This window comes from Salmo salar, chromosome ssa18 (genome assembly GCF_905237065.1).
Source record: "Salmo salar chromosome ssa18, Ssal_v3.1, whole genome shotgun sequence".
Lineage (NCBI taxonomy): Eukaryota > Metazoa > Chordata > Actinopteri > Salmoniformes > Salmonidae > Salmo > Salmo salar.
Window position 1 is genome coordinate 38,501,784 of NC_059459.1, and position 25,952 is coordinate 38,527,735.

The window sequence follows — 25,952 nt, forward strand, 5'->3', positions numbered from 1 at the left end:
TCTCTGCTGGATTATTATAGTCCAATGCCATCCTAATAGTTACATTAAACTTTAAAAAGGCACGGGAAATAAGATTATTATTTGTAACTATAAAAAGCAATCAAAGTTTCAATACTAATCCTTGAATAATGAACAGACATCCTATGAGGTGAGAGATAGTGCTCAGTATTCAAGCCAGCTAGCGGAGCTCAGTATTCAAGCCAGCTAGCGGAGCTCAGGCTAAAGGCCAGCTAGCGGAGCTCAGGCTAAAGGCCAGCTAGCGGAGCTCAGGCTAAAGGCCAGCTAGCGGAGCTCAGGCTAAAGGCCAGCTAGCGGAGCTCAGGCTAAAGGCCAGCTAGCGGAGCTCAGGCTAAAGGCCAGCTAGCGGAGCTCAGGCTAAAGGCCAGCTAGAGGAGCTCAGGCTAAAGGCCAGCTAGAGGAGCTCAGGCTAAAGGCCAGCTAGCGGAGCTCAGGCTAAAGGCCAGCTAGAGGAGCTCAGGCTAAAGGCCAGCTAGCGGAGCTCAGGCTAAAGGCCAGCTAGCGGAGCTCAGGCTAAAGGCCAGCTAGCGGAGCTCAGGCTAAAGGCCAGCTAGAGGAGCTCAGGCTAAAGGCCAGCTAGAGGAGCTCAGGCTAAAGGCCAGCTAGAGGAGCTCAGGCTAAAGGCCAGCTAGCGGAGCTCAGGCTAAAGGCCAGCTAGCGGAGCTCAGGCTAAAGGCCAGCTAGATTGTCTGTCAGATAGTTACACCAATAACTACAGATGGAAATTCTCTTTAGAGCTCAACATCCTCCACTGAAGTGACAGTTGAAACACTGATCATGTCTGTCTATGTCAGCTAAGTTAGACTTGTTTTAGCCTTGGTTTCTCTACTACCGCACGGCAAGCGGTACTGGAGCGCCAAGTCTAGGTTCAAGAGGCTTCTAAACAGCTTCTAACTTCAAGCCATAGACTCCTGAACATCTAATCAAATGGCTACCCAGACTATATGCATTTTTTGATGCATTCTTTACCCACTTGTCTACGCTGCTGCTACTCTGTTATTATCTATCCATAGTCACTTTAATAACTGTACCTACATGTACATATGACCTCAATTATCTCGACACCGGTGCCCCCGCACATTGACTCTGTACCAGTACCCCCTGTATATAGCCCCGCTACTGTTATTTTACTGCTGCTCTTTAATTATTTGTTATTCTTATCTCTTACTTTTTTGGGGCTATTTTCTTAAAACTGTATTGTTGGTTCAGGGCTTGCAAGTAAGCATTTCACTAAGGACTACACCTGTTGTATTAAGCATTTCACTAAGGACTACACCTGTTGTATTGAGCATTTCACTAAGGACTACACCTGTTGTATTGAGCATTTCACTAAGGACTACACCTGTTGTATTGAGCATTTCACTAAGGACTACACCTGTTGTATTGAGCATTTCACTAAGGACTACACCTGTTGTATTGAGCATTTCACTAAGGAGTACACCTGTTGTATTGAGCATTTCACTAAGGACTACACCTGTTGTATTGAGCATTTCACTAAGGAGTACACCTGTTGTATTGAGCATTTCACTAAGGACTACACCTGTTGTATTGAGCATTTCACTAAGGAGTACACCTGTTGTATTGAGCATTTCACTAAGGACTACACCTGTTGTATTGAGCATTGCACTAAGGAGTACACCTGTTGTATTGAGCATTTCACTAAGGACTACACCTGTTGTATTGAGCATTTCACTAAGGAGTACACCTGTTGTATTGAGCATTTCACTAAGGACTACACCTGTTGTATTCAGCATTTCACTAAGGACTACACCTGATGTATTCAGCATTTCACTAAGGACTACACCTGATGTATTCAGCATTTCACTAAGTACTACACCTGATGTATTCGGCGCATGTGACAAATACAATTTGATTTGAATGTGAGAGCCTGTCAGCATTCTATGGAACCATGGTGTGAATTATAGTGATCCATAAGCATTCTTACTTCTTTCACATCATGCACATATATCACTACAGTATTAATGCTAAGTTGTAATTATTTTCGCCTGTATGGCCTATTTATTGCCTACCGCCCTACTCTTCTACATTTGCACACACTATACATAGATTAAAAAAATATATATATATATTTTGCGTTATTGACTGTACGTTTGTTTGCGTAACTCTGTTGTTTTTGTCGTACTGCTTTGCTTTATCTTGGCCAGGTCGCAGTTGTAAATGAGAACATGTTCTCAACTGGCCTACCTTATTATATATAGGTGAAATAAATAAATGATAAAAATGTACTATTGAACTGTAGTGCTGCGCATGACAGAATCACACACATTCAAAACAGCACAATGCACAGCAACCTGCAGAGTGGGAATCATTCCACCGTGTGACTCGTTATGTTGTGGAGAAAAGGGGACATTACAGTGGTGACAGATTGTACCTGTAGAGTAGCTATAAAACATGTTGAATAGCTAGCTACCTCTCCCAGAAGGGTCTTTTCAATCCTCCCTTTCACCAGTCGGCCAAAGTCTGCATCGTCGTCAACATCCAAGTGAGCGCTGATTATAGGTGTGCTGATGGGAACACAAAAGAAGCCTTTTAAAAGGTTTGTGTCATTCTGAATAGAGTGGCATTTAAAATGGATGGGTACTGCTCATTGTTTGGCCAAGCAACTGGCTTGAGATTCAGCCTCTCTTATCTCTCAATCTCTCTCCCTCCGAATCTCTCACCCTCCCTCGCTCTTCTGCTCCCTCTCTCTGAATCTCTCCCTCCCTCCTCGCTCTTCTGCTCCCTCTCTCTGACTCTCTCCCTCCCTCGCTCTTCTGCTCCCTCTCTCTGAATCTCTCTCCCTCGCTCTTCTGCTCCCTCTCTCTGAATCTCTCCCCCTCCCCCTCTCTGAATCTCTCCCTCCCTCTTCTGCTCCCTCTCTCTGAATCTCTCCTCTCCCTCTCTCTGAATCTCTCCCCCTCCCCCTCTCTGAATCTCTCCCCCTCCCCCTCTCTGAATCTCTCCCCCTCCCCTCTCTCTGAATCTCTCCCCCTCCCTCTCTCTGAATCTCTCCCCCTCCCTCTCTCTGAATCTCTCCCCTCCCTCTCTCTGAATCTCTCCCCCTCCCTCTCTCTGAATCTCTCCCCCTCCCTCTCTGAATCTCTCCCCTCCCTCTCTCTGAATCTCTCCCCTCCCTCTCTCTGAATCTCTCTCCCTCCCTCTCTCTGAATCTCTCTCCCTCCCTCTCTCTGAATCTCTCCTCCCTCCCTCTCTCTGAATCTCTCTCCCTCCCTCTCTCTGAATCTCTCTCCCTCCCTCTCTCTGAATCTCTCTCCCTCCCTCTCTCTGAATCTCTCTCCCTCCCTCTCTCTGAATCTCTCTCCCTCCCTCTCTCTGAATCTCTCTCCCTCCCTCTCTCTGAATCTCTCTCCCTCCCTCTCTGTCGCGTTCCTAAGGTGAATTCATTCCTTCTCCAGGATTCTCTCCGGGCCGTGTGATTAGGACACAGAGCAGAATAACTACCAGCTGACAGGGGGACATCACAGCTGGACACTGTGATTGGAAGAACCTTCTTGGCTGTCTAGTCATGTAGAAGCAGACACCAATCAGAGCTAATGGAACACGGCGCCCTGCGGTCCGCTCTGAAGGACCCCTGCTGGGTCCAAACAGCACCCTATTCCCTATACAGGGCTCTGGACAAAAGTAGTGCACTATGTAAGGAATAGGTTGCCATTTGGGATTCAGCCGTATTCCCGTTCAGTCAGGGAGACGAGGAAGAATTTGGACAAAAACTATTTATCTTTCTGTTTTTAGGTTTTATGCTTCAGGGTGAAATTGATTGAATCTGAAGTTCTCCTAGTAACTTGTAACAATGAGCAAGCCTTCATGATCCTTCTACTATAATAGTCTGGAGAGAAAACCGAGAGGATTAAAAGAGACCTTTCCAAGTCCAGCTCTGACTCACATCTGATGTTGACTGACCATCCTAAACCAGGTCCATCTGGACCTGGAAGCCAGTTCCACTGCTGATTTTCATTCTTCCTCTCTAATCAAATACTGGTTTAGACTTGGGACACCAGGTGGGTACAATTAATTATCATTTAGAACAGCAAACCAGCAGTACTCTAGACCTCCAGGCTCAGATCTGAATCCTCCAGTCCTAAAGCCATTTAAAAAGGAGCTTAATAAGGGCTTTGACCCCCGACCCACCTGATGTTCTTGGAGGCGTTGATGATTTCCTTGATGCGTGGGACCCCCAGGGTGATGTTCATGGAGGCTACCCCAGCAAAGTGGAAGGTTTTCAGGGTCATCTGGGTGCCAGGCTCCCCAATGCTCTGGGCACACAGGGCTCCTACTGCTGAGCCCGGCTCCATCTGAGCTCTGGGGACACAGACATGTAGGATGAATGGGTAAAGTGTTACCTACCGGGGGTTCAAACCTGGGTTGACCCGCTGAGCTAAAGGACTAAGCATTAGTTTGGGGAGCTAACAAAAGTATTCAGACTGATCCTATGTCTCAATCCAATCTATGGGAATAGTGTGTCCTACGGGGGGGTTCAACACAAGTCTCCCAAGATTCTCCTAGGCATTAGCTTGGGGATCGAACACAAGTCTTCCAAGTCTCAAGCAAGGTTACTGATCACTCCATTAACACAACCGTCTGTGAGCAGTGACCCCCACAGATACAACCATCTGTGAGCAGTGACCCCCACAGACACAACCATCTGTGAGCAGTGACCACCACAGACACAACCATCTGTGAGCAGTGACCACCACAGACACAACCATCTGTGAGCAGTGACCCCCACAGACACAACCATCTGTGAGCAGTGACCCCCACAGACACAACCATCTGTGAGCAGTGACCCCCACAGACACAACCATCTGTGAGCAGTGACCCCCACAGATACAACCATCTGTGAGCAGTGACCCCCACAGATACAACCATCTGTGAGCAGTGACCACCACAGACACAACCATCTGTGAGCAGTGACCACCACAGACACAACCATCTGTGAGCAGTGACCCCCACAGATACAACCATCTGTGAGCAGTGACCCCCACAGATACAACCATCTGTGAGCAGTGACCCCCACAGATACAACCATCTGTGAGCAGTGACCACCACAGATACAACCATCTGTGAGCAGTGACCCCCCACAGACACAACCATCTGTGAGCAGTGACCCCCACAGATACAGTACCTCATGTACTTGTCCCTGCAGGTCTCCAGAAACTTCTCTAGCTGGCTGGGAGTGATGCGGTCCAACTGATACAGAACTCTGGGCTGAAACAGAGAGAGAGAGAGAGCGCACGAGAGAGCGAGAGAGCGACCGTGAGCAAGAGGATTTACACTGAGATTTACAGTTACAGGGCAAGTAGCGTTCTCCTGGCATCCGCCAAACCCAGATTCATCCGTCGGACTGCCAGATGGTGAAGAGTGATTCATCACTCCAGAGAATGTGTTTCCACTGCTCCAGGGTCCAATGGTGGCGAGCTTTACACCACTCTACACTTGGCATTGCGCATGGTGATCTTAGGCTCGGCCATGGACACCCATTTCATGAAGCTGCCCCATGACAATAATTTTTGAGATACGAAGACGTTATAATAAATTAAATAATAAATTAAATAAAACTGTTCCACGAAAAACGTGCATATGAAAACCATAACTGGCACGCAGATCGGTAGACATTGTAAGAAGTTTGCGGGAAGATGATGGTTGAGTCATGTTAAGGTTTTTTCCTTCTGGTTATCTTGATCTCTGGTTCCCTCTTGAGGCATTTGTATCTTATTTAATCAAACAGTGCGATTAATGCACATATAGTTGATTTTATGAAAACACATAGGGTGTGTCTATATATGGAAAAATACATGTTTAAAAATGTTGACTAATTGATTGGTCGAAAGAAGATCTTTTTTTTTGTCGGGGACAGCCCTAATTTACACTGAGATAGTCTAATGGACAGATACAGAGAAATAATTTACACAGTCAAGTAAGGCATGTGTTTTTTGGTCTAAATTGTCAGAAAAAAGCTTTGACGGGGAAAAGTTGGTTGATGTAATCATTTTATGTGGTAAAATTGCGGTGATCGGTTAAAATTGCGAGCCCTTATTTTGTAGTGATTAGACAGTTTTATATGGTAATATTGCACTGCTCTAACTGTTTTATGCAGTAATAGTTCAGTAATGGGTCAAATTTGCAAGTGCTTGCATGATATAAAGGAAATAGCTAAATCCTGGATGGACTGCTTGAAAAAGAGATGTTATTGTCAATGTGACTGTGTTAAATGTAAAGGATGAAAAGGTCTACCTCTGTGGTGCCATTGTCGTTGATGCCATATTTGTCCCTGGTCTTCTTGATTTTCTCAGATGTAGCCTTGATGAACTTCTTGATCTCCTTTGGTTGGGAGAGAAGGAAAGAGAGAGAGGGACAGGGAGAGATAAAGGGAGAGAGTGAGAGGGACAGGGAGAGATAAAGGGAGAGAGTGAGAGAGACAGTGAGATAAAGGGAGAGAGAGCGCCATGTCAATAACAGCCATTATAAGATGTCAATAATTCACTCCTGTTGAGATGTAAAAACACTTTAGAAACCCAGTGGAAAAATACAATTTATTAAATAAATAAAAAGAGTAGTGTTAATTCTCATCAGGAAAAGCTGGTAGAAATGACGGTTATAAAGTGGTTCTAAAGTGGTTCTAAAGTCATGGTTAAAAAGTGGTTCTAAAGTCATGGATGTAATGGTTAAAAAGTGGTTCTAAAGTCATGGATGTAATGGTTAAAAAGTGGTTCTAAATTCATGGTTAAAAAGTGGTTCTAAAGTGATGGTGTAAAGTGGTTCTAAAGTGATGCTGTAAAGTGGTTCTAAAGTGATGCTGTAAAGTGGTTCTAAAGTGATGGTTGTAAAGTGGTTCTAAAGTGATGGTTGTAATGGTTAAAAAGTGATGCTGTAAAGTGGTTCTAAAGTGATGCTGTAAAGTGGTTCTAAAGTGATGGTTGTAATGGTTAAAAAGTGATGCTGTAAAGTGGTTCTACAGTGATGGTTGTAAAGTGGTTCCAAAGTGATGGTTGTAAAGTGATATCTCTTCAACCACTTTTGCCCCTGGGTTACTTATTACATAATGTAGTGTACAGACGTTGGTAAATCAAGAGAACTGTTAGGAGATCATGCTTCCACACAACACACCAGCAGAGCTGCAGTGTAAACTTGAATTTCAACACAGCACTACGCACTAGGTCAGGCTGTGCAAGACAGACCGTAACATCACAGAACAGGAAACACTCATTCCATTTATAGTGGATGTCTTCTACAATCCATTTATCAAACCTGCCAAAAATATTCTGTTGATCAAAACCCTAGAACGATGCAACTCTTACATGATTAGTAAAATACATTCAAATCAACTGTGGATGCATTCTACAATAAATGTATTTAAAATATGTACAACATTTATTTGATCAAATTAAACCCCTACTACGATTCAACACTTGCATGATTAGTACTTTAATCCAAACATGGGGACACACATTGAAAAAGCCAAACGTTAGAATTGACGCAATCTGACTGAATGCAGTGTTGAAACGGTGCTGTTGTCACGTGGTTAGTGTCACACCATTACCTAGTCATGATGCACATTAGACAGTGTACCTCCATATACTTCTCTGAGCCCGTGTCTGTCAAGGCCTTGACGAGGGGGACAAAGTAGACAGAAACCGCTGAGAGCAAACTGGATCAACCTCACCACATGCTCATTAATCAACTCTGTGTGCGCGCACGGACAATCACATTACTTATCATTAAAATATGGTAATGACTACAAACAACAAATAAACTAACGAATGAAAAAAGGTGATTATGCTGCTATCTTGAAATCAGTTAATTAACTGATAAGGGACAGGCCTATTCATTTGAAACCAGAAGTTGTCATAGAAGTCCTTGACTCCTGTACTGACCTGACTTTCAACATTCCAATTAAAAGTTTATATACAAAAAGGGGGAATATTCCTACAATAACGATGACAATACTTCAGGCTTCTGTCCTCATCAACCAGTATCAGAACTTCTAGACCCTGACAGTGTATGATGGAACATTGTTAAAATGGGAGGTAACCCATCTGCCTAGGGAGACTAATCACAAACAAACATAATATACCTTCAAATAACCCTCTGGACAACAGAGCATGTACTGATGAAGAAACAGTAACACTATACACAAAACCTTTCAGAACAACATACATTATAAATGGTAATACATGTTTAGAGATGCTTTTAATGTTTAGAGAAGCTATTTTTTTATGTTAAAAGATGCATTTCTAGTCACAGTATTCATGGGACACGTCTTTAAAAGGGGGAATCCTAGAGCACGGAGGTCTCATTGGACACGTCATTAAAGGAGGAATCCTAGAGCACGGAGGTCTCATGGGACACGTCTTCATTAGGAGGAATCCTAGAGCACGGAGGTCTCATGGGACACGTCATTAAAGGAGGAATCCTAGAGCACGGAGGTCTCATGGGACACGTCATTAAAGGAGGAATCCTAGAGCACGGAGGTCTCATTGGACACGTCATTAAAGGAGGAATCCTAGAGCACGGAGGTCTCATGGGACACGTCATTAAAGGAGGAATCCTAGAGCACGGAGGTCTCATGGGACACGTCATTAAAGGAGGAATCCTAGAGCACGGAGGTCTCATGGGACACGTCATTAAAGGAGGAATCCTAGAGCACGGAGGTCTCATTGGACACGTCTTCATTAGGAGGAATCCTAGAGCACGGAGGTCTCATTGGACACGTCTTCATTAGGAGGAATCCTAGAGCACGTAGGTCTCATGGGACACGTCTTCATTAGGAGGAATCCTAGAGCACGGAGGTCTCATGGGACACGTCTTCATTAGGAGGAATCCTAGAGCACGGAGGTCTCATTGGACACGTCTTCATTAGGAGGAATCCTAGAGCACGGAGGTCTCATTGGACACGTCTTCATTAGGAGGAATTCTAGAGCACGGAGGTCTCATGGGACACGTCTTCATTAGGAGGAATCCTAGAGCACGGAGGTCTCATGGGACACGTCTTCATTAGGAGGAATCCTAGAGCACGGAGGTCTCATTGGACACGTCATTAAAGGAGGAATCCTAGAGCACGGAGGTCTCATGGGACACGTCTTCATTAGGAGGAATCCTAGAGCACGGAGGTCTCATGGGACACGTCTTCATTAGGAGGAATCCTAGAGCACGGAGGTCTCATTGGACACGTCTTCATTAGGAGGAATCCTAGAGCACGGAGGTCTCATTGGACACGTCATTAAAGGAGGAATCCTAGAGCACGGAGGTCTCATGGGACACGTCATTAAAGGAGGAATCCTAGAGCACGGAGGTCTCATGGGACACGTCTTCATTAGGAGGAATCCTAGAGCACGGAGGTCTCATTGGACACGTCTTCATTAGGAGGAATCCTAGAGCACGGAGGTCTCATTGGACACGTTATTAAAGGAGGAATCCTAGAGCACGGAGGTCTCATTGGACACGTCTTCATTAGGAGGAATTCTAGAGCACGGAGGTCTCATGGGACACGTCTTCATTAGGAGGAATCCTAGAGCACGGAGGTCTCATTGGACACGTCATTAAAGGAGGAATCCTAGAGCACGGAGGTCTCATTGGACACGTCTTCATTAGGAGGAATCCTAGAGCACGGAGGTCTCATTGGACACGTCATTAAAGGAGGAATCCTAGAGCACGGAGGTCTCATGGGACACGTCATTAAAGGAGGAATCCTAGAGCACGGAGGTCTCATGGGACACGTCTTCATTAGGAGGAATCCTAGAGCACGGAGGTCTCATTGGACACGTCTTCATTAGGAGGAATCCTAGAGCACGGAGGTCTCATTGGACACGTCTTCATTAGGAGGAATCCTAGAGCACGGAGGTCTCATTGGACACGTCTTCATTAGGAGGAATCCTAGAGCACGGAGGTCTCATGGGACACGTCTTCATTAGGAGGAATCCTAGAGCACGGAGGTCTCATGGGACACGTTATTAAAGGAGGAATCCTAGAGCACGGAGGTCTCATTGGACACGTCTTCATTAGGAGGAATCCTAGAGCACGGAGGTCTCATTGGACACGTCTTCATTAGGAGGAATCCTAGAGCACGGAGGTCTCATTGGACACGTCTTCATTAGGAGGAATCCTAGAGCACGGAGGTCTCATGGGACACGTCGTCATTAGGAGGAATCCTAGAGCACGGAGGTCTCATGGGACACGTCATTAAAGGAGGAATCCTAGAGCACGGAGGTCTCATTGGACACGTCTTCATTAGGAGGAATCCTAGAGCACGGAGGTCTCATTGGACACGTCTTCATTAGGAGGAATCCTAGAGCACGGAGGTCTCATGGGACACGTCTTCATTAGGAGGAATCCTAGAGCACGGAGGTCTCATGGGACACGTCATTAAAGGAGGAATCCTAGAGCACGGAGGTCTCATTGGACACGTCTTCATTAGGAGGAATCCTAGAGCACGGAGGTCTCATGGGACACGTCTTCATTAGGAGGAATCCTAGAGCACGGAGGTCTCATTGGACACGTCTTCATTAGGAGGAATCCTAGAGCACGGAGGTCTCATTGGACACGTCTTCATTAGGAGGAATCCTAGAGCACGGAGGTCTCATGGGACACGTCTTCATTAGGAGGAATCCTAGAGCACGGAGGTCTCATGGGACACGTCTTCATTAGGAGGAATCCTAGAGCACGGAGGTCTCATTGGACACGTCATTAAAGGAGGAATCCTAGAGCACGGAGGTCTCATTGGACACGTCTTCATTAGGAGGAATCCTAGAGCACGGAGGTCTCATTGGACACGTCTTCAGAGGTCTCATTGGACACGTCTTCATTAGGTGGAATCCTAGAGCACGGAGGTCTCATGGGACACGTTATTAAAGGAGGAATCCTAGAGCACGGAGGTCTCATTGGACACGTCTTCATTAGGAGGAATCCTAGAGCACGGAGGTCTCATGGGACACGTCTTCATTAGGAGGAATCCTAGAGCACGGAGGTCTCATGGGACACGTCTTCATTAGGAGGAATCCTAGAGCGCGGAGGTCTCATGGGACACGTCTTCATTAGGAGGAATCCTAGAGCACGGAGGTCTCATGGGACACGTCATTAAAGGAGGAATCCTAGAGCACGGAGGTCTCATGGGACACGTCTTCATTAGGAGGAATCCTAGAGCACGGAGGTCTCATGGGACACGTTATTAAAGGAGGAATCCTAGAGCACGGAGGTCTCATGGGACACGTTATTAAAGGAGGAATCCTAGAGCACGGAGGTCTCATGGGACACGTTATTAAAGGAGGAATCCTAGAGCACGGAGGTCTCATGGGACACGTTATTAAAGGAGGAATCCTAGAGCACGGAGGTCTCATGGGACACGTCTTTAAAAGGGGGAATCCTAGAGCACGGAGGTCTCATGGGACACGTTATTAAAGGAGGAATCCTAGAGCACGGAGGTCTCATGGGACACGTTATTAAAGGAGGAATCCTAGAGCACGGAGGTCTCATGGGACACGTTATTAAAGGAGGAATCCTAGAGCACGGAGGTCTCATGGGACACGTTATTAAAGGAGGAATCCTAGAGCACGGAGGTCTCATGGGACACGTTATTAAAGGAGGAATCCTAGAGCACGGAGGTCTCATGGGACACGTTATTAAAGGAGGAATCCTAGAGCACGGAGGTCTCATGGGACACGTCTTCATTAGGAGGAATCCTAGAGCACGGAGGTCTCATGGGACACGTCTTCATTAGGAGGAATCCTAGAGCACGGAGGTCTCATTGGACACGTCTTCATTAGGAGGAATCCTAGAGCACGGAGGTCTCATGGGACACGTCTTCATTAGGAGGAATCCTAGAGCACGGAGGTCTCATGGGACACGTTATTAAAGGAGGAATCCTAGAGCACGGAGGTCTCATTGGACACGTTATTAAAGGAGGAATCCTAGAGCACGGAGGTCTCATGGGACACGTCTTCATTAGGAGGAATCCTAGAGCACGGAGGTCTCATGGGACACGTCTTCATTAGGAGGAATCCTAGAGCACGGCGGTCTCATGGGACACGTTATTAAAGGAGGAATCCTAGAGCACGGAGGTCTCATGGGACACGTTATTAAAGGAGGAATCCTAGAGCACGGAGGTCTCATGGCACAGTTCATTAACACTAGAACTGCCTGGCCTTTCAGCCTATCACTACCCGCTAGAAAACGTTGCTGGGCGTCCCCTTTAGATGCATATCAGATGCATATCAACCCGCAAGGAGCACAAACATGCTTGATAAATAGTGCATAAACTATTATAAAGGATTAAATTGCATAAAGAAATACTTGTGGAAATAAATCAAATCAACAACAAAAAAATTCACTAGTTGTTTAGATGGATCGTCAAGGATATGTTGTTTTGTATAATTCTATTAAGTCCTAGAAAAATGTAGGCCTGTAGCCTATTTTCATTCCCTTTACAATAAAACACTACAGTGTTTCCATTTGATCAACTTGATTTGTAAACTCGATTAGTAATAAGAGTTCTAGAGTTCTAGTAATTCATAAAGTCCAGTTACAGCCTCTAACAGAAACTAACAGATAATAATAATAATAATATAACCAGCCAGGTGATTAGTAATAGAGTTCTAGTCATTAGTAAAGTCCAGTTACAGCTTCTAACAGAAACTAACAGATAATAATAATAATAATATAACCAGCCAGGTGATTAGTAATAGAGTTATAGTCATTAGTAAAGTCCAGTTACAGCTTCTAACAGAAACTAACAGATAATAATAATAATAATATAACCAGCCAGGTGATTAGTAATAGAGTTATAGTCATTAGTAAAGTCCAGTTACAGCTTCTACTACAGTGAAACCAACAGATAATAATAATAATAATATAACCAGCCAAGTGATTAGTAATAGAGTTATAGTCATTAGTAAAGTCCAGTTACAGCTTCTAACAGAAACTAACAGATAATAATAATAATAATATAACCAGCCAAGTGATTAGTAATAGAGTTATAGTCATTAATAAAGTCCAGTTACAGCTTCTTCTGACAAAGTAGAAACCAAAAATATAATAATAATAATAATAATAATAATACTAATAATAAAACCAGCCAGGTGTGCAGGTGAAATGATTTGCTGCATTCCTAAACATAAACAAGTATAAAGGATTAAATAGCATAAAGAAATATTAGTGGAAATATATTAAATGACAAGATATAAAAACAGTCATCTGTTGATAGTATCAGACAGTGTATTGGGCCCTTATACCTGTGCCTTTACACATGAACCAATCAAGTTCTCTCTTTATGCTTCAGGTTCCACAGTCAGCACACAGCTTCAGGGCTTTGTGTGAGCAAGCCCCACAAACAAAATCGGTTGCACTGCACACAGTTTTCATGGGCAGCAGCCGACTTCACATTGTGTCTTGTTTTTCCCCAGTGGGAGCTGTGGTGCTTGAGGAAGAGAGAGAGCAGGACCTGCTGCCTCGGCAGCCTGCTTGGAGCTGTGGTGCTTGAGGAAGAGAGAGAGCAGGACCTGCTGCAAGCTCCCGCCTTTGTTTGTTCACTGTTCTGAACAGGCTAGTCTTCTTCACAATCAACTTGTCTGCCGGGGAAGTTGATGTGAAGAAGTTCTCCATGGTCACAATTACTGCCTTTGTCCGTGTAAGACTTCATGAGTCTCAAACCCACAGCCTCACACAGTCACTCACCTGCAGGCCTGGTTTCAGCTTTCCCCTGATATGGAAAGACATTGAGCAAGTACTTGGTTTGGACATCGGCGGCAAACCAGAACGTAACTGAAGTCACATGCACCATTATCAGCTTCTATCTGGTTTCTATCGCCCATTCTTCAATTGATGACAGAACAGCATATTGCAATTTGAAGTTTATTATGTTAGTAGTTTTTGCCTAGTAACCAGAGCAGTGGTGCCTCGCTAGCACAGATATTCTTGGAACAAGTGACATTTGAAAATAGAGCTGCAACTCTTGAATTCTGAGAATTCTATTTGACAAAGGGAAGCGTCATGGAAACAGCAGAATACGCTCGTTCAGATTCTATATAGAAATCAACATGTTTTACCTACATGTGACTGAAGGATGACTTGATAAATCTATAAATATTTGAACGGTGGTTGAAGATCTGCTGTTGGCTGTGGCTGTTGATAGGCCATAATATACGTCTGTGTCCTAAATGTCACCCCAGTCCCTATACAGAGCCCAGTGGGCCCAGGTAAACAGTAGTGCAGCCCATAGGGAATAGGGTGCCATTTGAGGTTGTTACCCAGGTCTATGTCTCGGTCTATACGCCGGGGTGTAATTGCTGGTAACGTTGGTTTGAATGAAGAAATCTGTCAAACTTGACATTTTAACTGGCTGTTGATGATTGATATAGGTCTATATGCTGTAACATTACTGTTGATAATTGATATAGGTCTATACCCTGGAACATTACTGTTGATGACTGATACAGGTCTATACCCTGGAACATTACTGTTGATGACTGATACAGGTCTATACCCTGGAACATTACTGTTGATGACTGATACACGTCTATACCCTGGAACATTACTGTTGATGACTGATACAGGTCTATACCCTGGAACATTACTGTTGATGACTGATACAGGTCTATACCCTGGAACATTACTGTTGATGACTGATACAGGTCTATACCCTGGAACATTACTGTTGATGACTGATACAGGTCTATACCCTGGAACATTACTGTTGATGACTGATACAGGTCTATACCCTGGAACATTACTGTTGATGACTGATACAGGTCTATACCCTGGAACATTACCGTTGATGACTGATACAGGTCTATACCCTGGAACATTACTGTTGATGACTGATACAGGTCTATACCCTGGAACATTACTGTTGATGACTGATACAGGTCTATACCCTGGAACATTACTGTTGATGACTGATATAGGTCTATACCCTGGAACATTACTGTTGATGACTGATATAGGTCTATACCCTGGAACATTACTGTTGATGACTGATATAGGTCTATACACTGGAACATTACGGTTGATGATTGATATAGGTCTATACCCTGGAACATTACCGTTGATGACTGATATAGGTCTATAGCCTGGAACATTACTGTTGATGATTGATATAGGTCTATAGGCTGGAACATTACTGTTGATAATAGAACTAAAATCAATAATATAGTCTGGTCCCAAATGGCTCCCTATTCTCTACGGTATGCAGTGCACTACTTTAGACCAGGGCTCTGGTTAAAGTGCACCATGTAGGGAATAGGGTGCCATTTTGAACGCAGCCATAGAAGCAGTCAAGTGGACAAGTGATAGTTATTTACCTCGAGGAAGCTGTCTCGGCAGCACTTGAAGTCACTCCTCTTCATGATGGACTCTGCTGTCAGGACCAACTCATTCTTACTAAGGGCTGGCTGCTCTGAACACGTATGGACCGACTGGGGGATGGAAGGATGGAGGAGGGATAGAGGGATGGAGGGGCAGAGGAATGGAGGGAGGAGGGATAGAGGGAGGAGGGATAGAGGGAGGAGGGATAGAGGGATAGAGGGAGGAGGGATAGAGGGAGGAGGGATAGAGGGATGGAGAGGAGGGATAGAGGGATGGAGGGATGAGGGATAGAGGAATGGAGGGAGGAGGGATAGAGGGATGAGGGAGGAGGGGCAGAGGAATGGAGGGAGGTGGAAAGGAGGGATAGAGGGATGGGGGAAGGAGGGATAGAGGAAGGAGGGATAGAGGGATGGAGAGAGGAGAGATAGAGAGAGGAGAGAGGGAGAGAGGAGGGAGGGATGGAGAGAGGAGCGAGGGATGGAGAGAGGAGCGAGGGATGGAGAGAGAGGGATGGAGAGAGGGATGGAGAGAGGGATGGAGAGAGGGATGGAGAGAGGAGGGATGGAGAGAGGAGGGATGGAGAGAGGAGGGATGGAGAGAGGAGGGATGGAGAGAGGAGGGATGGAGAGAAGAGGGATGGAGAGAGGGAGGAGGGATGGAGAGAGGAGCGAGGGATGGAGAGAGGAGCGATGGAGAGAGGAGGGATGGAGAGAGGAGGGATGGAGAGAGGAGGGATGGAGAGAGGAGGGATGGAGAGAGGAGGGATGGAGAGAGGAGGGATGGAGAGAGGAGGGATGGAGAGAGGAGGGATGGAGAGAGGAGGGATGGAGAGAGGAGGGATGGAGAGAGGGATGGAGAGAGGGATGGAGAGAGGGATGGAGAGAGAGGGATGGAGAGAGAGGGATGGAGAGAGGGGGATGGAGAGAGGGATGGAGAGAGGGATGGAGAGAGAGGGATGGAGAGAGGAGGGATGGAGAGAGGAGGGATGGAGAGAGGGATGAGAGAGAGGGATGGAGAGAGGGATGGAGAGAGAGGGATGGAGAGAGAGGGATGGAGAGAGAGGGATGGAGAGAGGGAGGAGTGTGGATGTGTTATTAGTAACTGTGGGCGGGTGAACAAACAGCTGACCTGCATCACCAACACATACATAGAGATGACAACATGCACGCTGGGTAAAACCTCATTTCACCGTCTGCACATTCTGAAGTCTGGCACTTTGAAATGCAGGCTTGTTGATGTTACTGTTGCCAGACTGACGACAGGTGAGGTCTAAGATAATAATGGGTGTGTGAGCATCTGCATGTATCTCTCTCTCTCTCTCTGTGTGTGCATGTCTCTGTGTGTGCGTGTTTCTCTCTGTGTGTATGTCTCTGTGCGTGCGTGTTTCTCTCTCTGTGTGTGCGTGTCTGTGTGTATGTCTCTGTGCGTGCGTGTTTCTCTCTCTCTGTGTGCATGTCTCTGTGCGTGCGTGTTTCTCTCTCTCTGTGTGTATGTCTCTGTGTGTATGTCTCTGTGTGTGAGATTAAGTCTTGTCGTACACGTGTGACTTACCCGGATGTTGTCCAGAACTCTGTTGAACTCCAGCGGTTCATCTTTCCCCTCCATGGCGGCCGGGTCCAGGCCGTCCCCCCCATAGACAAACTGGATGATGTCACCAGTGGAGCTCCGTACCGTCAGATCATACTGGGAACACAGGTCCTCCAACGACTTCACCAGACGTCTCTGTTGACACACAACACATCCACCACAGAAGAACAGATCAGAGGATGAATCAACAACAGATAGGCCTATTTAATCCTGCTTGTTGTGTAACCGTGTGTGTGTGTGTGTGTGTGTGTGACCACTCAACACCGTTCCTCTGCTATGTGCCATTAGTCAGATGGTGAGCTGTTCTGATCTGACCACATCAACAACACACCCCTAGGACCCTCAACTCTGGACCGCCAGGCCAGCTCCACTGCATGTTTTCATTGTTCCCCTCTAGTCAGGGCCTGACTTAGACCTGGGACACCAGGTGGGTGATATTAATGACCAGGGCCTGACTTAGACCTGGGACACCAGGTGGGTGATATTAATGACCAGGGCCTGACTTAGACCTGGGACACCAGGTGGGTGATATTAATGACCAGGCAGAACAGAAAACCAGCAGGCTCCAGACCTCATAGGGTCAGAGTTGAATATTCCATGCCCTAGGAGATAACCCTGATCGCTACTCAAGAGGGAGCCTGATCAGATTTAGATTTGTAGGGAGCACACGTTGTTCCTCTTTTCTTTAATACAAGCAGAGAGCAGAGGGTGTTGGGTACGGTGCAGCAGACAGCAGCCCAGCGGTGTGTGTGTGTTACCTGCATGTATCCGGTCTCTGCTGTTTTAACAGCGGTGTCCACCAAGCCCTCTCGACCAGCCATAGTGTGGAAAAAGAACTCCGTGGGCGTCAGGCCTGAATAAAAGCTGTCAGCCACAAAGCCTTTAGCCGCAGGAAGCTGTGACACCACACACAGAGAGATAGAGAAAGAGGTGTTACATCATTATATAAGGCCCCGGACGAGTCCCAAATGGCACCCTATTCACTATTACTGTAGAGTGCATTACTTCTGACCAGGGCCCCACAGCGACTTGGTCAGAAGTAGTGCACTAAGGAGGGAAAAGGGTTGACATTTCGGTATTCATCCGTTAGAGAAAAAAAAAATGAAAACAGGTCTCTGACTGAGCCAGCTGGAGATGTTGTTTACTGCTAGGAAGGAGAAACATTATGAACGTTTGAACGTTTTTCAACCCTTAGCCTACAATTTCTGCAGGTTCGCGGAAATCTAATTAACATAAATCCCCATCAAAACCCGTCTGTTTAAGCTAGAGATCGTTTTTGCATCAGGCTGTGTGTTTCTCAATCCTCCGCATCCTGACTAGTCTCCCAGTCCCTGCCGCTGAATAATATCCCCACAGCATGTTGCTGCCACCACCATGCTTCACCGTAGGGATGATGCCAGGTTTCTTCCAGATGTAACGCTTGGCATTCAGGGCAAAATAGTTCAATCTTGGTTTCATCAGGCCAGAGAGTCTTGTTTCTCATGGTCAGAGTCCTTTAGGTGCCTTTTGGCAAACTTCAAACGGGCTGTTATGTGCCTTTTACTGAGGAGTGGCTTCTGTCTGGCCACTCTACCATAAAGGCCTGATTTGTGGAGTGCTGCAGAGATGGTTGTCCTTCTGGAAGGTACTCCCATCTCTACAGAGGAACTCTGGCACTCTGTCAGAGTGACCATCAGATTCTTGTTCACCTACCTGACCAAGGCCCTTCTCCCCCGATTGCGCAGGTTGGCCGGGCGGCCATCTCTAGGAAGAGTCTTGGTGGTTCCAAACTTCTTCCATTTAAGAATGATGGTGGCCACTGTGTTCTTGGGGACCTTCAATGCTGCAGACATTTTTTGGTACCCTTCCCCAGATCTGTGCCACGACACAATCCTGTCTCGGAGCTCTACGGACAATTACTTCGACCTCATGGCTTGGTTTTTGCTCTGACATGTACTGTCAACTGTGGTACCTTATATAGACAGGTGTGTGCCTTTCCAAATCATGTCCAATCAATTTAATTGACCACAGGTGGACTCCACTCAAGTTGTAGAAACATCTCAAGGATGATCAAATGAAACAGGATAGGCACCTGATGAGCACCTGAGCTCAATTTAGAGTCTCATAGCAAAGGGTCTGAATACTTATGTAAATAAGGTATTTGTTTATTTTTATAAATTTGCAAACATTTCTAAAAACCTGTTTTCGCTTGGTCATTATGGGGTATTGTGTGTAGATTGATGAAGGGGAAAAATGATTTCATAAATTTTTAGAATAAGACTAACGTAACAAAATGTGGAAAAAGTCAAGGGGTGTGAATCCTTTCAGAATGAACTGTATATGATACAGGCTACTGCACATTCCACATGACAGAAACACATTAGAGCCCGTAGATATAGCTAGCTATATGTTCTCATGGGTAAATACATGAAACTAGTTCCAGTAGGCTAATCTTTTGAGTGTGAAAGGTATTAATGTAGCCTACTGTATAATATATGTACATTGTTCAAACCATGATAAAGCCAGGAGAGAACATGTGATTCTGGTGCTGCACATGCAGCCTATAAAGTTACAAGTATAAGCTAGAGAAGGTTGAAATATAATAGGACCTATGTGTATAATTAGTAGGCTGATACATGTATACCTTTCATAATACTTCCCCTGATGTTATTAGTCTACCTCCTCTTTCCTTCTCTATTGTTGCTTCATTCCTTCCTCGCGTTCAACAGTTAAATGAAATACACATTTATTTTTCCTTATCTGCACAAACTGTCAGAAACCGTCTCAGGTAAGCTCATCTGCGTGCTCGTCGTCCTCACCAGGGTCTTGACCTGACTGCAGTTCGGCATCATAAATCGACTTGAGTGGGCCAATGCTCACATCGACGGCCACTGGAGAAGTGTGCTCATCACGGACGAACTCCGGTTTCAACTGTCCCGGTCAGATGGCAGACACCGTGTACGGCGTTGTGTGGGCGAGCTGTTTGCTGATGTCAATGTTGTGAACAGAGTGCCCCATGGTGATGAGATGGGGTTATGCAAATTGCATTTTATTGATGGCAATTTTAATGCACAGAGATACCGTGATGAGATCCTGAGGCCCATTGTCATGCCATTTAGCCACCACCATCATCCCATGTTTCAGCATGATAATGATTATATGAACCATGTCGCAAGGATCTGTACACAATTCCTGGAAGCTGAAAATGTCCCAGTTCTTCCATGGCCTGCATACTCACCAGACATGTCACCACCCATTGAGCATGTTTGGGATGCTCTGGATTGACGTGAACGACAGCGTGTTCCAGTTCCCACCAATATCGACCAACTTTGCACAGCCATTGAAGAGGAGTGGAACAACATTCCACAAATCAACATCCTGATCAACTCTATGCGGAGAATATGTGTCGCGCTGCATGAGGCAAATAGTGAACACACCAGATACTGACTGACAGATGTTAATGCAGTCTGTATTTTCCAGTCATGTGAAATCCATAGATTAGGGCCTAATGAATTGATTTCAATTGACTGATTTCCTTATATGAACTGTAACTAAGTAAAATCTTTGAAATTGCTGCATGTTGCGTTTATATTTTTGTTCTGAGTAATTATATCTACTTCCATTGTCCTCCAGGAGTGGCTTCAGGTCCTCAGCTGTGTCCCAATGTCCCCCTACTCCCTATATAATGCCCTACTTTTGACCAGAACCCTATCAGTGCCCTGGTCAAAAGGAGTGCACTATGAAATAGGGTGTCATTTGGGAGATAGCCCGCCATAATATCTTGATGTTATGAATGAATGAACCCATGCTCTGAGACTCTGGACAGATATAATGGTGATTTCAGTTGGTTAATAAAGGCCTTAAGAGGTTCTTAGAGAATCTTACTTTAGAGTGCTTCTCAAAGTGTGGCAGCGAGCGGTTCTCAAAGCCGTCGGGCACTCGAGAGCCGCTTATAGCCTGCTGGCCCACACAGGCAATCATCTGGGAGATGTTGATGAAGGATCCTAGGAGGGGAGAATGAAAGGGATGAAGAAATACGACCATTAGCATTACTGAATCATCACCTTGAAACAAACAAAACTAAAAAATCCTAAGCATTCTACCATATACTGGTAAAAGAAAGCAAGCAGCCAGAACGGCTCATAGGACTAGGATCTCCTGTTTCTGTAGCGTGATGTACCAGTACACCCCCTGGACAGGACACTAGTCTATCACAGGGCCTTACCCCCAATCTATCTCCTTAATGCAGAGTGATAAGCAGAGATGCACCAGGTCTCATTTTTCTTTGGTATGACTCGGCCGGGGATCACACTCTCAAGACCTCTAACCACAACACCATTGAGTTGGACCATATACATGTACTGCCCATAATCAATGAATACATGAGAAATGTAGCAGGGAGAAGAGACATAATGATGGAGAGATGTTGATGAGTCTACAGCAGGTAGAAGAGACATAATGATGGAGAGATGTTGATGAGAGTCTACAGCAGGGAGAAGAGACATAATGATGGAGAGATGTTGATGAGAGTCTACAGCAGGGAGAAGAGACATAATGATGGAGAGATGTTGATGAGAGTCTACAGCAGGGAGAAGAGACATAATGATGGAGAGATGTTGATGAGTCTACAGCAGGGAGAAGAGACATAATGATGGAGAGATGTTGATGAGAGTCTACAGCAGGTAGAAGAGACATAATGATGGAGAGATGTTGATTAGAGTCTACAGCAGGGAGAAGAGACATAATAATGGAGAGATGTTGATGAGTCTACAGCAGGGAGAAGAGACATAATGATGGAGAGATGTTGATTAGTCTACAGCAGGGAGAAGAGACATAATGATGGAGAGATGTTGATGAAAGAGTCTACAGCAGGGAGAAGAGACATAATAATGGAGAGATGTTGATGAGTCTACAGCAGGGAGAAGAGACATAATGATGGAGAGACGTTGATGAGTCTACAGCAGGGAGAAGAGACATAATGATGGAGAGATGTTGATGAGAGTCTACAGCAGGGAGAAGAGACATAATGATGGAGAGATGTTGATGAGAGTCTACAGCAGGGAGAAGAGACATAATGATGGAGAGATGTTGATGAGAGTCTACAGCAGGGAGAAGAGACATAATGATGGAGAGATGTTGATGAGATCTACAGCAGGGAGAAGAGACATAATGATGGAGAGATGTTGATGAGAGTCTACAGCAGGGAGAAGAGACATAATGATGGAGAGATGTTGATGAGAGTCTACAGCAGGGAGAAGAGACATAATGATGGAGAGATGTTGATGAGAGTCTACAGCAGGGAGAAGAGACATAATGATGGAGAGATGTTGATGAGATCTACAGCAGGGAGAAGAGACATAATGATGGAGAGATGTTGATGAGAGTCTACAGCAGGGAGAAGAGACATAATGATGGAGAGATGTTGATGAGAGTCTACAGCAGGGAGAAGAGACATAATGATGGAGAGATGTTGATGAGTCTACAGCAGGGAGAAGAGACATAATGATGGAGAGATGTTGATGAGAGTCTACAGCAGGGAGAAGAGACATAATGATGGAGAGATGTTGATGAGAGTCTACAGCAGGGACAAGAGACATAATGATGGAGAGATGTTGATGAAAGAGTCTACAGCAGGGAGAAGAGACATAATGATGGAGAGATGTTGATGAGTCTACAGCAGGGAGAAGAGACATAATGATGGAGAGATGTTGATGAGAGTCTACAGCAGGGAGAAGAGACAATGATGGAGAGATGATGAGAGTCTACAGCAGGGAGAAGAGACATAATGATGGAGAGATGTTGATGAGAGTCTACAGCAGGGAGAAGAGACATAATGATGGAGAGATGTTGATGAGAGTCTACAGCAGGGAGAAGAGACATAATGATGGAGAGATGTTGATGAGAGTTTACAGCAGGGAGAAGAGACATAATGATGGAGAGATGTTGATGAGAGTCTACAGCAGGGAGAAGAGACATATGATGGAGAGATGTTGATGAGAGTCTACAGCAGGGAGAAGAGACATAATGATGGAGAGATGTTGATGAGAGTCTACAGCAGGGAGAAGAGACATAATGATGGAGAGATGTTGATGAGAGTCTACAGCAGGGAGAAGAGACATAATGATGGAGAGATGTTGATGAAAGAGTCTACAGCAGGGAGAAGAGACATAATAATGGAGAGATGTTGATGAGGTCTACAGCAGGGAGAAGAGACATAATGATGGAGAGATGTTGATGAGTCTACAGCAGGGAGAAGAGACATAATGATGGAGAGATGTTGATGAGAGTCTACAGCAGGGAGAAGAGACATAATGATGGAGAGATGTTGATGAGAGTCTACAGCAGGGAGAAGAGACATAATGATGGAGAGATGTTGATGAAAGAGTCTACAGCAGGGAGAAGAGACATAATAATGGAGAGATGTTGATGAGTCTACAGCAGGGAGAAGAGACATAATGATGGAGAGATGTTGATGAGTCTACAGCAGGGAGAAGAGACATAATGATGGAGAGATGTTGATGAGAGTCTACAGCAGGGAGAAGAGACATAATGATGGAGAGATGTTGATGAGAGTCTACAGCAGGGAGAAGAGACATAATGATGGAGAGATGTTGATGAAGAGTCTACAGCAGGGAGAAGAGACATAATGATGGAGAGATGTTGATGAGAGTCTACAGCAGGGAGAAGAGACATAATGATGGAGAGATGTTGATGAGTCTACAGCAGGGAGAAGAGACATAATGATGGAGAGATGTTGATGAAAGAGTCTACAGCAGGGAGAAGAGACATAATGATGGAGAGATGTTGATGAGTCTACAGCAGGGAGAAGAGACATAATGATGGAGAGATGTTGATGAGAGTCTACAGCAGGGAGAAGAGACATAATGATGGAGAGATGTTGATGAGAGTCTACAGCAGGGAGAAGAGACATAATGATGGAGAGATGTTGATGAGAGTCTACAGCAGGGAGAAGAGACATAATGATGGAGAGATGTTGATGAGAGTCTACAGCAGGGAGAAGAGACATAATAATGGAGAGATGTTGATGAGAGTCTACAGCAGGGAGAAGAGACATAATGATGGAGAGATGTTGATGAGTCTACAGCAGGGAGAAGAGACATAATGATGGAGAGATGTTGATGAAAGAGTCTACAGCAGGGAGAAGAGACATAATGATGGAGAGATGTTGATGAGTCTACAGCAGGGAGAAGAGACATAATGATGGAGAGATGTTGATGAGAGTCTACAGCAGGGAGAAGAGACATAATGATGGAGAGATGTTGATGAGTCTACAGCAGGTAGAAGAGACATAATGATGGAGAGATGTTGATGAGAGTTTACAGCAGGGAGAAGAGACATAATGATGGAGAGATGTTGATGAGTCTACAGCAGGGAGAAGAGACATAATGATGGAGAGATGTTGATGAGAGTTTACAGCAGGGAGAAGAGACATAATGATGGAGAGATGTTGATGAGTCTACAGCAGGGAGAAGAGACATAATGATGGAGAGATGTTGATGAGAGTCTACAGCAGGGAGAAGAGACATAATGATGGAGAGATGTTGATGAGAGTCTACAGCAGGGAGAAGAGACATAATGATGGAGAGATGTTGATGAGTCTACAGCAGGGAGAAGAGACATGATGAGAAAAGGATTTAAGGACATTACCATTACACTAACTTATTTACCTTAACCAGGGGTAGGGAGACTAGATTCAGCCCTGGGGGCTGATTTTTGTCAGAGTGAATGGTCGGGTAGGCTGGAACATAATTATAATAATTTTGAACACTGCAAATTGACAACTAAGACCCCAAATAATGTCATACCTTGATCACGTCTCTTTTTTTCTTTATTCGTTGGAATACTTGGGAACAGATTTCCTAAATTAAACTATTTTTTTTGCTGAATTCCTGGTGAAAAAAGTTGCAGACCGGTTTTGGCCCGCAGGCAGCCTGTCGCCGACCCCAGCCTTAAACCCATGGGCTGGTTTCCCGGACACAGACTAAGCTTTTAAAATCTGTGGAGAATCTCCATTGAGCATAGTTATCAGTCCTGGACTATAAACTATACTGTACATCCTACCATAAACAGATAATGAAAGAGCCTAAAGCAGGGAAAAAATGAAATAAGGCAATTATAATGGCTATGTTAACATACAGGTCAGTTAAAGGTCAGTACTACCCCTAATAATCCATATAACAAACGTTAGAGTATAGCCTAGCTGTTCCCATGACAACAGCGCTCTAATGGCCAATAAAATCAGAGCGAATCAGGAAGTCTTAGTTGAAGTGAATAAGAACCAGTTAGTCCTTATTATTAGAAGCGGGTACAAGCAGAGCTCCTGACATGTGATTAATGTATGTGTGTGTGTGACAGTGTGTGTGTGGTAAAGGCAGCATTTAAACCTCCGCGGCTGGTTAGTTGACCTACCTTTGGAGCCACACAGAGCCATAATCAGAGGATTGGTTAGTTGACCTACCTTTGGAGCCACACAGAGCCATAATCAGAGGACTGTTGGTTTTGTCCAGTTCTCTGAGGCAGGCGCTGCCGGCATGGTCTCTGATAACAGATAGCTCCTTCAGGATGAGGGCCTGTTGAGACAGACACATCATTATCACTCTAAACCACAGATAATAGATAAACCTCCAAAATAGACCCACCATTAAAAAAAGAAAGTGCTATCTCTCCTCCTCACATCAGTCTGAAGCAGAGATGATGAGCTACCTGGTTTCAAAAGGCCACCAGACTAAAGTAGCTGGTCTAGAAGGAGCGCCAGACATCAGCCAGACAATAGATACAGTAGCTGATCTAGAAGGAGCGCCAGACATCAGCCAGACAATAGATACAGTAGCTGATCTAGAATGAGCGCCAGACATCAGCCAGACAATAGATACAGTAGCTGGTCTAGAAGGCGCGCCAGACATCAGCCAGACAATAGATACAGTAGCTGGTCAAGAAGGAGCGCCAGACAGCCAGACAATAGATACAGTAGCTGGTCAAGAAGGAGCACCAGACATCAGCCAGACAATAGATACAGTAGCTGATCTAGAATGAGC

At 45.1% G+C, this 25,952-nt stretch overlaps 1 protein-coding gene across 2 annotated transcripts in view; it reads right to left on the reverse strand.

The window, feature by feature from the left end:
* LOC106577425 (DNA-directed RNA polymerase III subunit RPC1) overlaps positions 1-25,952 on the reverse strand; it is a 57,872-nt gene that overhangs the window by 10,883 nt on the left and 21,037 nt on the right. The window contains exons 17-26 of one of the 2 annotated variants that reach the window (XM_045701097.1): positions 25,376-25,487; positions 20,782-20,900; positions 17,676-17,813; positions 16,882-17,052; positions 15,327-15,440; positions 7,606-7,641; positions 6,271-6,357; positions 5,162-5,244; positions 4,168-4,338; positions 2,450-2,543 (exon numbers count right to left, since the gene is read on the reverse strand). In XM_045701097.1, coding sequence (XP_045557053.1) covers positions 2,450-2,543; positions 4,168-4,338; positions 5,162-5,244; positions 6,271-6,357; positions 7,606-7,641; positions 15,327-15,440; positions 16,882-17,052; positions 17,676-17,813; positions 20,782-20,900; positions 25,376-25,487 — 1,125 coding nt within the window. The remainder of the gene's footprint in view (positions 1-2,449; positions 2,544-4,167; positions 4,339-5,161; positions 5,245-6,270; positions 6,358-7,605; positions 7,642-15,326; positions 15,441-16,881; positions 17,053-17,675; positions 17,814-20,781; positions 20,901-25,375; positions 25,488-25,952) is intronic. The other variant, XM_045701098.1, reaches the window with a different exon arrangement.